Here is a 16,020-nt window from a genome sequence, read left to right on the forward strand (position 1 = left end):
AACATTAGCTAAACAGGATAAATTCACTGAAAGACAAAGTAATCAAAACTACTTAAGAAGACATAGATAACATGAATAGCTCCAAATAAAAATCACATTTCTAATTAAAAACCTTTCAACAAAGAAAACTCCATGGTCATATGACTTCACTGATGAACTCTACCAGATATTTAAAGAGGAAATAATACTAATCCTGTAAAAATATTTCAAAATATATAGGAAGTGGGAAGACTTATCAACTTATTTTATCAGATCAGTGTTGACTTGTTACAAAAAACAAAGACATTATAAGAAAAGAACTACGTGAACTGGGTAATTTATAAAGAAAAGAAGTTTAATTGACTCAGAGTTCCACATGGCTGGGGAGGCCTCAGGAAACTTACAATCATGGAGGAAAGTGAAGGGGAAGCATGCACCTTCTTCACAAGGTGTCAGGAGAGAGAGAGTGAGAGGGAAGTGCCACACTTTTAAACCATTAGATCTCATGAGAACTCACTTACTATCATGAAAACAGCATGGGGTAAATCCATCCCCACGATCCAATCATCTCCCACCAGGTCCCTCCCCTGACATATGGGGATTACAATTCATCATGAGATTTGGGTGGAGACACAGAGGCAAACCACATTATTTTGTGCCTGGCCTCTCCCCAATCTCATGTCCTTCTCACATTGCAAAATACAACTATCCCTTCCCAACAGTCCCCCAAAGTCTTAACTCATTCCAACATTAAGTCGAAAGTCCAAGTCCAAACTCTCATCAGAGATAAGGCAAGCCCCTTCTGCCTATGAGCCTGTGTAATCAAAAACAAGTTAGTTACTTCCAAGATACAATGGGGATACAGGCACTGGGTAAATGCTCTTGTTCCAAATGGGAGAAATCAGCCAAAACAAAGAGGCTACAGGCCCCGTGCAAGTGCAAAATCCAGAAGGACAGCCATTAAATCTTAAAGCTCCAAAATAATCTCCTTTGACTCCATGTCTCACATCCAGGGAATGCTGATGGCAAGAGGTGGGTTCCCAAGGCCTTGGGCAGATCCATCCCTGTGGCTCTGCAGGGTACAGCCCCCGCAGCTGCCTTCATGAACTGGCATTGAGTGTCTGTGGCTTTTCCAGGTGCACAGTGCAAGCTATCAGTGGATCTGTCATTCTGGGATTTGGAGGAAGGTGGTCCTCTTCTAACAGCTCCACTAGGCAGTACCCCAGTGGGGACTCGGTGTGGGGGCTCCAACCCCACATTTCCCCTCTGCACTGCTCTAGTAGAGGCTTTCCATGAAGGCTCTGCCCCTGCAGCAGACTTCTGCCTGGATATTCAAGCATTTCCACACATCCTCTGAAATCTAGGTAGAGGTTTCCAAACCTCAATTCTGGCCTTCTGCACACCTGCAGGCCCAACATCACATGGAAGCTGCCAAGACTTTACCTACTGATTCCAGTGACCAAATCTTTGCCATGGTTTCTGTGTCTGAATCTTAACTCACTCAATACACTGCACCACATTCAGCACTTGTAAATCCAAAAACCTGAATAGTTATTTCTCACAGGAACCAGAGTCTCGTGCCAGTGCTCTCTGTTGCCAAATTTTCTACAGCTGTCACCTTTCTGAACGTTGGTGGTTACTTAAGACCCAGTTTATTTCAGCTGTCTGGCCCTCCCGCAGCCTGGATTAGCCCATACCATCAATTTCCCATCTCCAGACACCAAATTTTATTGGCATGGCTCAGTGGTTCTCAAACATCATTGTACACACCAAAGCTTGGGCTTCACTTTATGACTAATTAGATAAGAATGTCTGAGAGAGGGACCCACATTTCCGTAATTTTAAAAACTCTCCAGTTGATTCTGAAATTCAGCCAGGGATAAGAAACCTGAGAATAGAATGAGGTAAGTGATGGCACAAAGTGTAGGGAGCTCCAAAAAACTCAGCTATCAATATAACATTTTACTATTAAAATACCTTTAAAAATCAAAATCACTGGAAAATAATCCACAATAAACAAAACATCAAAAATGTAAGTAAGGGATTAGCACTTGGAGTCTGAGGCAAAAGGCAAAATTCATAATACTGATCCTGCCTTTTAAAAAAAGAAATGTTCTCCCATTTTCGTGCAGTTGTTTGCACACAGGGAGCATTTATATTATCTGAGTTTACAAATAGAAAACCTACCTTATGAAATCATGCTTTGAAAATATAATTTTGCAAAGAGCATGAAATTGATTGAAAGTTTATTGAGAAGATGAAAGTTGATTGATAGTACCGTACTGAATAAGCAAGTCTGGGGTGGTAAACTCAGAAATGTAGCCTCTCCAGAGTTGAAAGAACAAGTTTAGGGGTAGAAGGAAGCGGGACCAAGGACAGTCTGAGTCAGTGCACAAGGGAGAGCGCCTTTATTAGAAAACCTGCCTGGTGGTCATCAGATGGTTGTCTCATCACCAGCTCAAATGCCTCATGGCCAAAGCTGAGTCATAAAATCACTCCCCTGTCTCCCCAAATCCCTGGCCATTTCACACAGCTGACTCTTGTAATATTTTATTACTTCTAGTCAGAATGTCTTCACTTTCCCCACCTTTCAAAGGAAAGCTGTGCTTTTCTTCAAGGCTGTTCCTGAGAACAGATGTTCTCAGAGGTTACGTTGCCTTAGAAGCCCTCTCTGTGCCTCAGCTGACTGCCCTGACCACCCACAAATGCCTTCCCTTCATAGTCCAAACCGTGTGATTGCACATTTTTAGTGCATATCTCACTGTAACTGTTTACAAACCTGCTGCTCCCAATAGACCACAACCTACTTGGAGGTAAAAACAAAATTTTATGTACTAGCTGCCTGACACACAGTAGGAGCTTAATAATTATGTGTTAAAAAAAAAACAGAGACACAGAAAAGAGACTCCGAATAATGGCCTTGCCTGTAAGTGTTGAAGAATGGCAATAAGAAAAGAATTGGAGTGGAGGTGGAATTGAGACAGCAGGTAGCAGTATATGGGTTCTCTCCTCTCATCTTGACAACTCAACTATAAGACTTGAAGTAAGCTATTTTTAGGAGGCCTGAAGGCCAACTAAACTCCTTAGGGGAATAAGATGGGAAGATGGGATTTACGAAGTAAGACTTTTCGAGAGGAATTTTGGTTTGGAAGTGGTGGGGGTAGAGTACAGTAAGGAGAAAACACTTTCATCTTAGAAAGCATTTTTCATTCTGAAAAGCAGGAGGCTAGACAAGAGACAAGCTTTTCACAGTAATCTCTGTCCTCTAGGCCAGGGAGAAAGGCATAGGGAATATCCATTGTCCAGCCTCCTAAACCAGGTGGAGGAGAAAACTAAAACTCGACAAAAATCCTGCTCGGGATAAAAGAATGTGCATTTGGCTGGTGCCCTCCCCCTCTCTCTCAGGAACTTGGGTTTGATGCAGGGGTCAGAACTCAAACAGTGGCAGAAGGCAGGTATGCATGACTGAGAGATGCTGGAGGTAGTGTGGAGTGAGGAACAGGATGCACTTCCTGCACCAGGGACCCCTATAAACTCCTGACCACAACACCCACTCAGCAACAAATGATTATTTCTGTGAAGAAATGCAAGCCCCTGGTTGCCAGACCTTTCATGTGTTTATAATAACAATCCCTAAAATTTAATATTCAATTTCTCAATTTTGAAAGGTAAAAAATAATAAATTGTGTTAAATCCCTTGGGCTTATCATGTACAGGCAAAACAATACATGTCTGAAGGCTGAACATGGGCTCATAACTACAAATAATTGGGAAGGAGAAATGGGTATTCAAGGATTCCTCAATGGTTCAACGGGTGAAAGCCATTCAATATCATCCAGAACTTCACTTTCACCTTCATCTCATTGTTACCCATCCTTGTGCATGTTTTTGATATCCCTATGGTCCTGTCTACTCAAAATAGACTCTTCCATTGACCTCTTCTAGAGGTTTTGGTGTTTTTTGTTTGTTGTTGTTGTTGTTGTTTGGGTTTTTTTGTTTTTTGTTTTTTTGAGACAGAGTTTTGCTCTTGTCGCCCAGGCTGGAGTACAATGGCATGATCTCGGCTTACTGCAACCTCTGCCTCCCAGGTTCAAGAGATTCTCCTGCCTCAGGCTCCCAAGTAGTTACGATTACAGGCGCGTGCCACCACACCCGGCTAATTTTTGTATTTTTAGCAGAGACGGAGTTTTGCCATGTTGGCCAGGCTGGTCTCAAACTCCTGACCTCTGGTGATCTGCCCACCTCGGCCTCCCAAAGTGCCGGTGGGATCACAAGCATGAGCCACCGCGCCCAGCCTAGAGGTCTATTCTTAATCCACCAGTTACCTTACAGGAAATTTAGCTAAGGGTATTTTTCATTGTCAGTTAATAAAATAAAGGTGGAGAAGCATCAGCATTTGATGTATTCAGTTGGTATCTTGAGAAAAGATACATGTTTTCTGAGCTTCCATTTAAAAAACACAGATTTAAGACCAGGCATAGTGCCTCACACCTGTAGTCCCAGCACTTTGGAAGGCTGAGGTGGGTGGGTCACTTGAGCCCAGAAGTTCAAGACCAGCCTGTGCAAAATAACAAAACCCCATCTCTACAAAAAAATACAAAACTTAGCTGAGCGTGGTGGTGTGCACCTGTAGTCTCCGCTACACAAGAGGCTGAGGTGGGAGGATCACTTGAGCCCAGGAGGTCGAGGCTGCAGTGAGCTGTGATCATGCCACTGCACTCCAGTCTGGGTGACAGAGTGAGATCCTGTCTCAAAGTTAAAAAAAACAAAAAAACAAAAAAAAAAAACTATAGATTTGCCCACTGGCTACTTTAGAGAAATAATAATGCTGAAGTGTACTTTTCTTCAAAAGATGTGTCTATTACTTTTCATTTCAGAGGTTTGGTAACAGAATGGCACTGGTATAGATTTTTACTAGATGATTTTTCCACCTAGAAATAAACTGAGACAAAACATTGCTAGGTGGTTCATGTGATTGGAAATCCAGAGGACAGGTGAAGGTGAAAAGCACCCAGGGCCGATAGAGAGATTCTATAAAGTGTTCCAGAAATAAGAGTTGAAAAACTTAACAGATCCTACGCAGTTTAAATTGATGTTCTTAGCTCAAAGAGGCCTTTTAAAAATAATTGTTATAAGCATCAGAAGATTGCAGCTGAAATTGTTTGAAATCAACTTTAATTTTCCATTCACGAAATATGAGAGGAGGAAGCCAATTGTACTGATTCACTTGAGAAACAGTACAAGGGTTTTCATAGTAGAGAAAGAGGTTGATTTCAGCTCAGACAGATATTTCAAGCTTCAAGGGCCATGTCTAGACTGAGAAGGATTTGCTAACCCCAAAGTCCTATCAAGCAAGGAGTGTAAATGTATTTCAGAGCAGCTCAGGTACTAGAGTTTCTGCAGAACTTAGACGATAAGCAACGACAAAGCCAGCTGCTTCTAGACCCCTGGCTTATGATTTCAGCTTTCCAAATTAAAGACTGTCTCATCAGCACATTTAATAGTAAATCGTCCAAGAGCAGAAGACTCTGAATCAGTGAGGACTGACTGGCATCTGTGAGTATGTGTGAATGTGTGTGTGTGTGTGTGTGTGTGTGTGTGTGTGTGTCTGCGTGTGAGAGAGCGAGCGAGCGTGTATGTTCTCATTAGGGGACGATCTATGATTTGACAGCCTCACTGCTGCTGCTCCTGCTGCTGCTTCTGCTTCTGCTGCGGCTGTATGGTTTGTCATTAGTTGGAAAGGGCTGTGAGGGTTTGGAGAAACTGCAGTTTTAAAGACTGAGCACTGCTAAGTGGTCTCCCTCTCAAATAGAGTAGACAAGATTTTCTGCAAGATTAGAAACTTGGAACTATTACCACTTCATCTACCCAGAAAATCAAGCAGCGCTACAGAGGATAAGGTAAGAGAAGAAATTGTCCTCTCTTGAATCTGTGGGGCAGGGGGCATGGGGAAATGTCATCTCAAAGGCTTGCTATTTTATACCAAAGACATCTCACCCTCTGAGAGCAAAAGAGGCAACAGCTACATTTGTAACAAGCTTGATTATTGAGCTTCTTGGCTTTTTCCTCTGGTATCTTTTTCTTCTTTATTATACTTTTGCCAGGCATCTAGGAGGTGTATTCATATTTATTTTTCAGTTAGCAGATATTTAGTTTTTTTCAACTGGGCACTGTTTGAAAACAATGAGTTTTTACTGTTTCTCTTTCCTTAAGCATTTTTCTCCATTAAGAGGGAACTGGTCCCTCTTAATGTGAGCTGGTCAAAACAGTTACTCCATTCTACACTAGAGATGCAATAAAAGAAGTTTTAAGAAGTACACATGAGCCCTATTCCCATAGAAAAATGGGAAGTGAAAGGAGTGGAAGTGAGGGTTATTTGTGATTGGGACTTGATCAGAAATTGTAACACTGTTAATGAATATGTACTATGACCCTTCACAGGGGGATGGAACTGCTGCAATAAAGGTGGGCGCTGGAAAGAAGATGTTTTGAGAAGTCAGTGTTTCCGAGAAACTTTAAGCCTCTAAAGATGGAAAACGAGACAGTCAGTGAACTGAACCAAACACAGCTTCAGCCACGAGCAGTGGTGGCCTTAGAATACCAGGTGGTCACCATCTTACTTGTGCTCATTATTTGTGGCCTGGGCATTGTAGGCAACATCATGGTAGTCCTGGTTGTCATGAGAACCAAGCACATGAGGACCCCCACAAACTGCTACCTGGTGAGCCTGGCAGTAGCTGATCTCATGGTCTTGGTGGCCGCAGGCCTCCCCAACATAACAGACAGTATCTACGGTTCCTGGGTCTATGGCTATGTTGGATGCCTCTGCATTACTTACCTCCAGTATTTGGGAATTAATGCATCCTCTTGTTCAATAACAGCCTTTACCATTGAGAGGTACATAGCAATCTGTCACCCCATCAAAGCCCAGTTTCTCTGCACATTTTCCAGAGCCAAAAAGATTATCATCTTTGTCTGGGCTTTCACATCTCTTTACTGTATGCTCTGGTTCTTCTTGCTGGATCTCAATATTAGCACCTACAAAGATGCTATTGTGATATCCTGTGGCTACAAGATCTCCAGGAATTACTACTCACCTATTTACCTAATGGACTTTGGTGTCTTTTATGTTGTGCCAATGATCCTGGCTACCGTCCTCTATGGATTCATAGCTAGAATCCTTTTCTTAAATCCCATTCCTTCAGATCCTAAAGAAAACTCTAAGACATGGAAAAATGACTCAACCCATCAGAACACAAATTTGAATGTAAATACTTCTAATAGATGTTTCAACAGCACAGTATCTTCAAGGAAGCAGGTAAGCAAAACTGAAACTCCAAGTCAATAGAGGAAATGTGGGATAGAGTTCCTTGGAGATGGGAACAACTTTTCCCTGTTTAGCTGATGGCGAAACCAAAATACAATCATGCAAATGTTTCACAGCGTAAGCTTCTGCCTAACATATTAAATCCATCTCTAAAGCAACTGAAGATCTAAAAATAGATAGGGAAAATTTGATAGCACATCAGCAGGTATCAGTTCAGGTGCTATTAAGATACAAAGAAATATAAACAGAAACTCTAGAAATTCACCTTTAATATGTTTGTGCCTCTCTGGAAATGTTATCAGAATATTTGGAGAATTTCTGGCTTCTGTAGGAAAGAATTCTATTGCATGATAAAGAATTATCTTTAAAAATTCTATTGCACAACAAATATTTGACAAGACAGTTTGAAAACAAGTTAGTTTTTTAAAAAAATGAAACTTTCTTTGCCATTCTATAGTTACTCATAACGGAGACATATACCTGAGAAAGGTTCCTGGACTTATTTTTGGTAGTCTTAGTGGGGAAAGATTCTATCACCCTCTCCTCCAGCTCCCTACACAGTGTCCCAGCATGCAGAAGCTGAAAATGCACTTTGCTCAGGAAATGTTCCAATAAAAAAGACAACATCAAGCTCAATTTTTCATAAAAAATGATTGAAATTTTTTTTTAAATCGGTTTTTTCCTGCTAAGCATACCTAAAAATTCTTTTATACTTTTAGATCACCTGAATGTGCATATAAGTAGTTGAATAGTGGTTTTACTAGTGAACCAAGTGCAAAACTTTGTTGCAGTGTTTATGAAATGATATAGGAATAAAATACTTTTATATCATTTACACATTTATCTATATTTATACAATTGTTCTAGGTTACTTACAAACTTAGCTTGAAGTTTCTTTTCCTTCTTTGTTAAACATAATGAACAGGTGATAAATATTTATTCTCATAGCTGAAAAAGAAAGCTAAACTTGAAATCAACATGTTGATACTTTTAAATGGGTTGAATTTTCTCATATTTCTTGAAAGGAATATAGTTCTTTCTGTGTACATAGCTAGAAACTGAGTGTACTTTGTAAAAAAGTATACATATAATCATTAACACTGTTACTTCATAAACTCCAGCTGATATATGCATTGTAACTGGACACAGCAAAATAAACTGCTAAAAAATTTAAGTGTTTTAGATATGCATGAAATGAATAATGAGCCATAACTTAAAGGAAACATATACTGCATTTTAAATGGTGCTGTAATACTTGGTTTATATAATACTTATTATTAAAGATAACTAGATGACAGAAGAAAGACCTAAACAACTATTGTCAGCTCTTAGATTTCTTTTGCCTTGGATCTAGCAGTGATACCTAATATAAGGCTTATTCGGCCATTTATTACCCAAAACTTGATTAATGGAAATTTAGAGAGATCTATTGACTATCTTCCAAGACAAACATTGACAAATATAATAAGAAAGTAAAGAATATGTACATCTCAATTAGACACCAAACATGGGTTAATGTCTGCAGCAAGGAAGGTCAGGGAGTAAATTCATTTATTAGACTCCAATTTGCATTCCTGTTATACATTTTTAAAACTTGTTTGTCTTGTCTAATGTCCTTTCTTTCCATTACAGTCATTAGTACCTATCAGCATTAATATGCTTTAATTTGCTAATTATGTTACATGTTCACAGTCTTATTTCAAAGCTGTTACCGATAAGCTGTCCTTACAGAGGCTGTATGATAGAAGAAAAAGCCAAAGACTTGGCTCCAAACAACCTTGGGCTTAAATGCCAGGATTCCATTCAAACTCTATAAACTTGGATAAGCAGAACTCTGTGAGCCTTAGTTTTGTCATCTGTTAAATGAGATAAATAGCAATATCCAAGATCAGTATGAGGATCCATGAAATACCTCATGAAAGATGCCTAAATTGGAGTGGTGATTAACAACTGAGTATTAACTAGGCTTCTCCTTAATTTTTAAAAATATATTGGCAACTGTGAGGGAACTACAGGTTTTTCCTTAAAAATACACATTCACTGCTTTAACAAAGATTACTTGTTGAACAAAGGTGTATATGACATGGTAACTTCTTTAAGGAGTTTTTTAAAATAATTAGAGCATTTGGAAATACATTCTGAGCATTTGGGGTTGTCACATTAACACCACTGTCAGTTAGCCTCCAAGAATAAGGAATGAAGTTCCCTTGTTGCAAATACCAATAACACCCTAATTGAGAAACATGGAGTGACACATAAGCCAATAGGAGTGTATTTAAGTAGTGTGTCTTGTAATTCAACCCTGATTATAGATGGGATGTGAGTTCAGAGAAAAGGAAAATTACCGGGCTACAGGGATCAGAGAAGTCTTTATGGAAGAGGTGGTATTTGAGATGGCTCTGGAAGGATGAAGATAATTTGAAAAGTAAAAGTCAAGAAGGACGGTATTCCATGCATAAAGGACAAGACGTAGTGGTTGGGATGAGAATGGCATGGGTTTGGAGAGGGTCCAAGAAGGGGCACATAGAGTGGGACTTACGTGATGGAGCGACTTAGTTGTCTGATATGAATGATGTATTTGTGGGAGTGGTAAAAAAGTAAGACTGGATTGATGTGTGAAAGTGAAAGAAGAGAAAGAGACAGAGAGACAGAGAAGGCTGTGGAGGATCCAGACAATCAGGCAAAGAAAGGAATTTGCACTTAATGCAGAGGCAACAAAGAATGTGAGTGATGAGCAGGGAGCAGCAGTGATGAAATGGTGTTCAGGGATGAGAAATCTGACAGCTGTGGGGGAGGCAGATTTGAAGAGAGAGAGATTGGTGGAAGAAAGACCACTTTGGAAGTTGTTAGTAGTGATACAGGCATGAGGCAGTAAGATCCTCTATCAGGAGAATTTAAAGTAAAGAGTATACCAGAAAGATGTTTCAAAGAAAGAAAGGGTGTGATGTGAACATATTAGACATAAAGGATGAAGAAAGCACAATTCAATATGGCCCCAGGATTCTGAGTCTGGAAGAATGTGGTGCCCCGATCAGTGGGAATGAGCATAGTGAAGGGGAGCCAGTTTTGTACAAAATTAGTGACCTGCTTTTTTCTTCTTCCAAAATAGTTATTTTCTTAAACCTTTGAAAGGTTCAAACCTCCACCTTCTATAGCCAAAGGACTTTAATTTTAAGATTTTCTCTGCATTTTTTTCTTTTAGGAAAGTTTAATTTACAGTTTAATAAATACTCATCTGGGTCAGGTCTTTCTAATCAAGCTCTTAAATTCAAATGTGCATAGCCTAAAAGAGAAACATTTTAAAAGGAAGTAAAAGAGCATTTACATGTAAGGGACAAATGTGAGTTTCTTCCTTGCTTATTTGTTTTTAACTTTCATTCTCTATGCAGAAAATCCAGGCCAAAATCTTTGTTTTCTTTTATTCAGAGATTCAATTATATTTTAGGAAAACATCTAAATGTTGGGTAAATTCAGTAAGATAAATTACCCAAACTTATGGCTTGGACTTGTGTAAACCAAAAGGATTATCTGACTAAATATATTGCTTTTATAGTCTGTTATTTTAATATAAAGGAGACATTGTTTAAATTATCATATTTGTCTCATTTCAGCTCTATCTACACAATGCCTCAAGAGTCCCTCAGTTCAGTCAATTCAGGGGTTCAACATTATGTAGATACAATATCTCTATCATTGACTGTGTATTTCTATGTAATTGATTGGATTTTTGGTATTTTGAAAGAACAGAAACACCTGAACATCTTAGTAAAATGTAATATCAATAAATGCATTCAATTCAAATATGTACTTTCTACAGGATGCAGAAATATGCAGAATATTTTATAGATTTATAAAACAGGCTACCAGTTTTATTATCAATGGAGTTGCTTCAATAATTTTTTTCTTAATTCTTACACAATAACTAGTAGAGAAACAATGTAACATAGTCTTAATAGAAGCTCTGAGAGTAATGGCAGAAATTTTACTATGGAATTCACTTGACTCATCAAGCCTTAAAAATATCAGTCTTTGTTTCCATGAAACTATTAAACATCTAGAAGGAATATTGGTAGCCCAAGAAACAGAAACAACTTTCCTTTTTATTTATTATTTATTTATTTTTATTTAATTAATTAATTTATTTATTTTTGAGATAGAGTCTCCCTCTGTAGCCCAGGCTGGAATGCGGTGGCAGTATCTCAGCTCACTGCAACCTCCGCCCCCAGGATTCTAGAGATTCTTCTGCCTCAGCCCCCTGAGTAGCTGGGATTACAGGTGTGCACCAACACACCTGGCTAATTTTTTTCTATTTTTAGTAGAGACAGGGTTTCACCATGTTGGCCAGACTGGTCTTGAACTCCTGACCTCAGGTGACACGCCAGTCTCGGCCTTCCAAAGTGCTGGGATTACAGGCTTGAGCCACCGCGCCTGGCACAACGTTCCTTTTTAAAGTAATGCACGCCTTTTGCTGTTATTGGTGATAATGACAATGATGCTATAAAAGCAATCGTGTATTATGGAAAATACAGAAAACTAGGAATAGGCAAAAGCCATCTCTTACCTCCTGACCCCACCTCTCAAAGACCAAAATCATCATCATTTTGTTATATTGCTTTTCTTGTGTTTTCACTGGATCTTTTTTTTTTTTTTTAACACAATTATAGTCAAATGTATGTGTAGTTTTGGCTTCCTGGTTTTCCACATAAAATTTTGGAAATAATATTCTCAAAGAGAAAGCACAAGGCAAAGCAAAAGAAAATGATCAGGATTAAGTTTGTTTCTCTCAGCCTCAGTTTTCTCATCAATAAAATAGGAAAAATAATGACCTCATAGTGCTGTTGCTGAAGTCATATGAGATATATCAGAAAAAATTCAGATCTGCTTTCCTCCCACCTGTCCAGCCACCTACTCTTCCCTCTCTCCCATGTGTCTCAGTGATCCCCACCTCGCTGGGCACCCTCCTGACCCTCTCTTAAGCTCTCCTCAGTCATACAATGCTCATGGAAAATGAAGACACTCAGATAAAGAACTGGCTTCCATGTGTCTTCCGTCTTCTCCCCTGCCTCACTCCAACTCCTACCTCTAGTGCTACTTTATTTATTTATTTTTTTTTTTGAGACAGAGTCTCACCCTGTCACCAGGCTGGAGTGCAGTGGCGCGATCTCAGCTCACTGCAACCTCCAACTCCCGAGTTCAAGCAATTCTCCTGCCTCAGCCTCCCGAGTAGCTGGGATTACAGGCACGCACCACCATGGCCAGCTAATTTTTGTATTTTTAGGAGAGACGGGGTTTCACCACGTTGGCCAGGATAGTCTCGATCTCCTGACCTCATGATCCGCCCGCCTTGGCCTCCCAAAGTGCTGGGATTACAGGCATGAGCCACCATGCCCGGCCTATTTACTTTTTAAAGAATACATGTTTTGGGGTATGAATGAATGTTTAATTAAATTGGGGGAAGATACTGAACAATAATGACCTACTGCAAAATTTTACTTAATGTTGACCCAGCTGTAGCTTTGGAACTTTTGCTTTCCCTACAACTCATTAAAAAAAAAAAAAGACTAAGAAGATAGTTACCAACCAGCCTTCACCTGTCTCGAACTTGGGGTATTAGTTTGCATTTTGAAGAATTCATGAGAGGCTACGTAAAACCTGTAAGACACATAGGAAAGGAGGCACAATGTTGGAATGTCAGGCAGTAGGGCTGGCATTTGGGACCATAAAATCTCATAAATTGTAAACGTAAGCAGCTGCCAGCTCCACCTACATCTAAGAGAACGTTTACTCAACAGACTCATTCTTCTCCCCAGGTAGCTTAATCAATGGTTAAGCTGACAAGGCAAATTAATGATATTAAACTCTTCAGCATTAGGCCTAAATTAGAGGTTTCCCGAGAGTACTGAGGCTACAGGCTCATCTTTCATTTTCTTTTTTTTTATTTTTTCATTTTTCAAATTTTTTTTAGAGATAGAGGCCTTGCTCTGTCATGCAGGCTGGTGTGCAGTGGTGCAATCATAGCTTACTGCAACCTCTACCTCCTGAGTTCAAGAAATCATCCTGCTTCAGTCTCCCAAGTAGCTGGGACTACAGGTGCACACTGCTGCGCCCAGCTCATCTTTCACTTTTAATTGTGTTATTTATTCCAATGTCTGGGTTCAACTATATACTTAATAGTGTAAATATCTCTAAGTTCAGGAGAAAAATGTGTAATTTTTGTGACAGTTCACAGCTAAGTGTGCCATTTTATTTTTATTAAAGAATAGTTTTCTATTTTCTGATTCATATCCTGTATAAGAAAAGATTTTGTACATATCCTATAAGTTGACTAATAATCTCCTAAAGGTGTGTGTTTTGTGTGCTTTTAGATAAGTACACATTGTTTACTCCTAATTTTATATTTGCATAAAAGCTGCAAATATAAAATTAGGAATAAACAATGTGTATTTATGAATAATTGAGCCATAATTTCACTAGCAGAAAAAAATAAATTATTCGATATGCCTACAAAAAAGAAAGACCTATGCTCCTATAGAATTCAATCTGATCACACAAGAAACATCATAAAATCAGCTAAACTTGAAGATGACAAACTACTTTATACTTCTTTACATAGTCGCTCATTAATTCTTCAACATGCACACAGATACTCCAAGTTCCAGACAGATGAAGTCTGATTGGTAAGTATGTACTTAGTCTCCTTTAGTTTTTTTTTTTTAATGAGTTGGGGGAAAAAGCAAAAGTTATAATGCTCGAGCTGGGTCAGTGTTAAGCAAAATTTTGCAGTAGGTCATTCTTATTCAATATGTTCCCTAATTTAATTAAACATTCATTCACATCCAAAAAGCCCCTAGCACTATCCTAGGTATAGAGGCTACTGGGATATATAAAGACAAACTCTTTGTCTTCAAGGAGCTTAATATGGGCCATGTACACAAATAATTCTGAGCATACCACTACATTCTATGAGAGAGAACGTGGCATCAATGACAGGAGAAAGAAAATGGGGGAAGGTTTTTGGAGTACATGGTATTTGAACTGGACTTATAAAGGTGGGATGAATGTCTACAAGCAGCAATAAAGTCAGAGAGAAAAGAAGGAAAGTTCAACAGTAGGGGGAAGTAGATGGGAGAAGACTGGGCACGTTCAGGGAGGGAATAATCTGGTATTGTTGAAGCAAGCTATGGAAGGGAAGCGTCTAGAGAAGGAAGTCTGAGCCAGATTGTGGTCCTGCTACACCTAATTCCCGCCTCTCCTCCCCATCCTATCCCTTGTCATTCTGCATACTTTCTTCTACGCCCATGCTTACAACTTTCACCTGAGTCTTCAGTGTGTAGCTTCAGAAAAGACATCTCCCGACCCATACATACAATTGCTTTTTGGACATCACATAATTACATCAAATCCAATAGGTCTAAAACAAAACACATTATTTTGCCTTATAAACCTCTACTTCTTTCTTTCTTTCCTATGTTAGATTCCCAAACCAGAAACCTGGGGGTCCTTCTAAGTACCTTTTTCTCCTGTTATCCCCCCGCCCCCCATAGCTAAGCAATAGCCACATCCTAGTGATTCCAGCTCATTATTCTCCTGCTGACCTACTTCTCCACTCGCACCGCTGCTGCCCTGGTTCACCGCCTCTCACTGCCCTATTTCACTGCACACCTTACCAGCCTCTCTGGCTCCCATGGCACTCTCCTCCAAATCATTCTGCACATTGCTCACTAAGGGATCTCTCTAACACAGAGATACTATCTGCATAATTTTTACAGTCCCCTGAGCACTGGAGTTTTAACTCCTTAGCGTCACAAATAAGAGCTTGTCCCTTTCCTACATTTTCGGCTTCCTCTCACGTGGCTCTCCCAACTTACATATTACGCTCCAGCAATTCTGAATTATTTGTAGTTTTCTGAACATGCTGCGTTCTCTAAGCTGGAACACCGTTCATCTGGCAAACTCCCAATTATCTTTCAAGTCATAATCAAATGATGCCCAGCCACCTCATCAAGCCTTCACTGAATTTCCCAGGTAGATTTATATAGCTGCATTCCTAACTACATATATGTTAGGTGTTCTTCCTATGTTTCCACAGTACTTTGCATACACATGTGCTTTAGTAATTCTTGGTCCTCATAATTGGTAGCATGTCTTCCCACTCTCACTAACATCCCAAAGAGTAGGGCCTTGTATTCTGGTACTCTCAGCCCTGCATTTGGCATACAGTAGGTTCCCCAAAGTGTACACACTCAGTGGTGTGTAGCGCCAAGGAGAACAGGCTTTGCAAGAGCAGATGATTAGTCTCACTCCCCAACTCCGCATTCAGTGCCATCACACTGGTGGCTTAAAATTGGTCATGGTTGAATTACTTACTTTACAAAATCAGCAAATATGACAAGCCAGGGCCCCCTCTTTTTTTGTGGAGAGATGATTGTTAAATACTTATCAGCACACTTTTGTGTTTGTGTGTATGTATATATACAAATATACATGTGTGTGTATATATATATATAAAAACATGTAATTTTACAAATGTAGTAAGTGAAAGTGTGAAAGAGTTCATTCATACAGACTTAGGGTCTCGGTCAAGTCCAACACTCTATTTTGCTTCCTGAAAAATTATCCTTACATGTGACATATTCTTCTCTGATTTTAATTAAAATCTCCTTGTCTTTTATTAAATCCTTTTTGAATTCCCAAAATAACAAAAGTGCAAACTT

At 39.4% G+C, this 16,020-nt stretch overlaps 1 protein-coding gene and 1 long non-coding RNA gene across 2 annotated transcripts in view; one reads left to right on the forward strand and one right to left on the reverse strand.

The window, feature by feature from the left end:
• Window positions 1–16,020, reverse strand: part of LOC134810903 (uncharacterized) — a 139,511-nt gene that overhangs the window by 38,166 nt on the left and 85,325 nt on the right. The gene's annotated exons all lie outside the window — the stretch shown is intronic.
• The window catches only part of TRHR (thyrotropin releasing hormone receptor), a 32,921-nt gene continuing 22,481 nt past the window's right edge, over window positions 5,581–16,020 (forward strand). The window contains exons 1-2 of the mRNA XM_009455804.5: window positions 5,581–5,879; window positions 6,421–7,297. Of these exons, the coding sequence (XP_009454079.1) occupies window positions 6,509–7,297 (789 nt within the window). The 5' untranslated portion in view covers window positions 5,581–5,879; window positions 6,421–6,508. The remainder of the gene's footprint in view (window positions 5,880–6,420; window positions 7,298–16,020) is intronic.

The sequence above is a fragment of the Pan troglodytes genome, chromosome 7 (assembly GCF_028858775.2).
Source record: "Pan troglodytes isolate AG18354 chromosome 7, NHGRI_mPanTro3-v2.0_pri, whole genome shotgun sequence".
Classification (NCBI taxonomy): Eukaryota; Metazoa; Chordata; class Mammalia; order Primates; family Hominidae; genus Pan; species Pan troglodytes.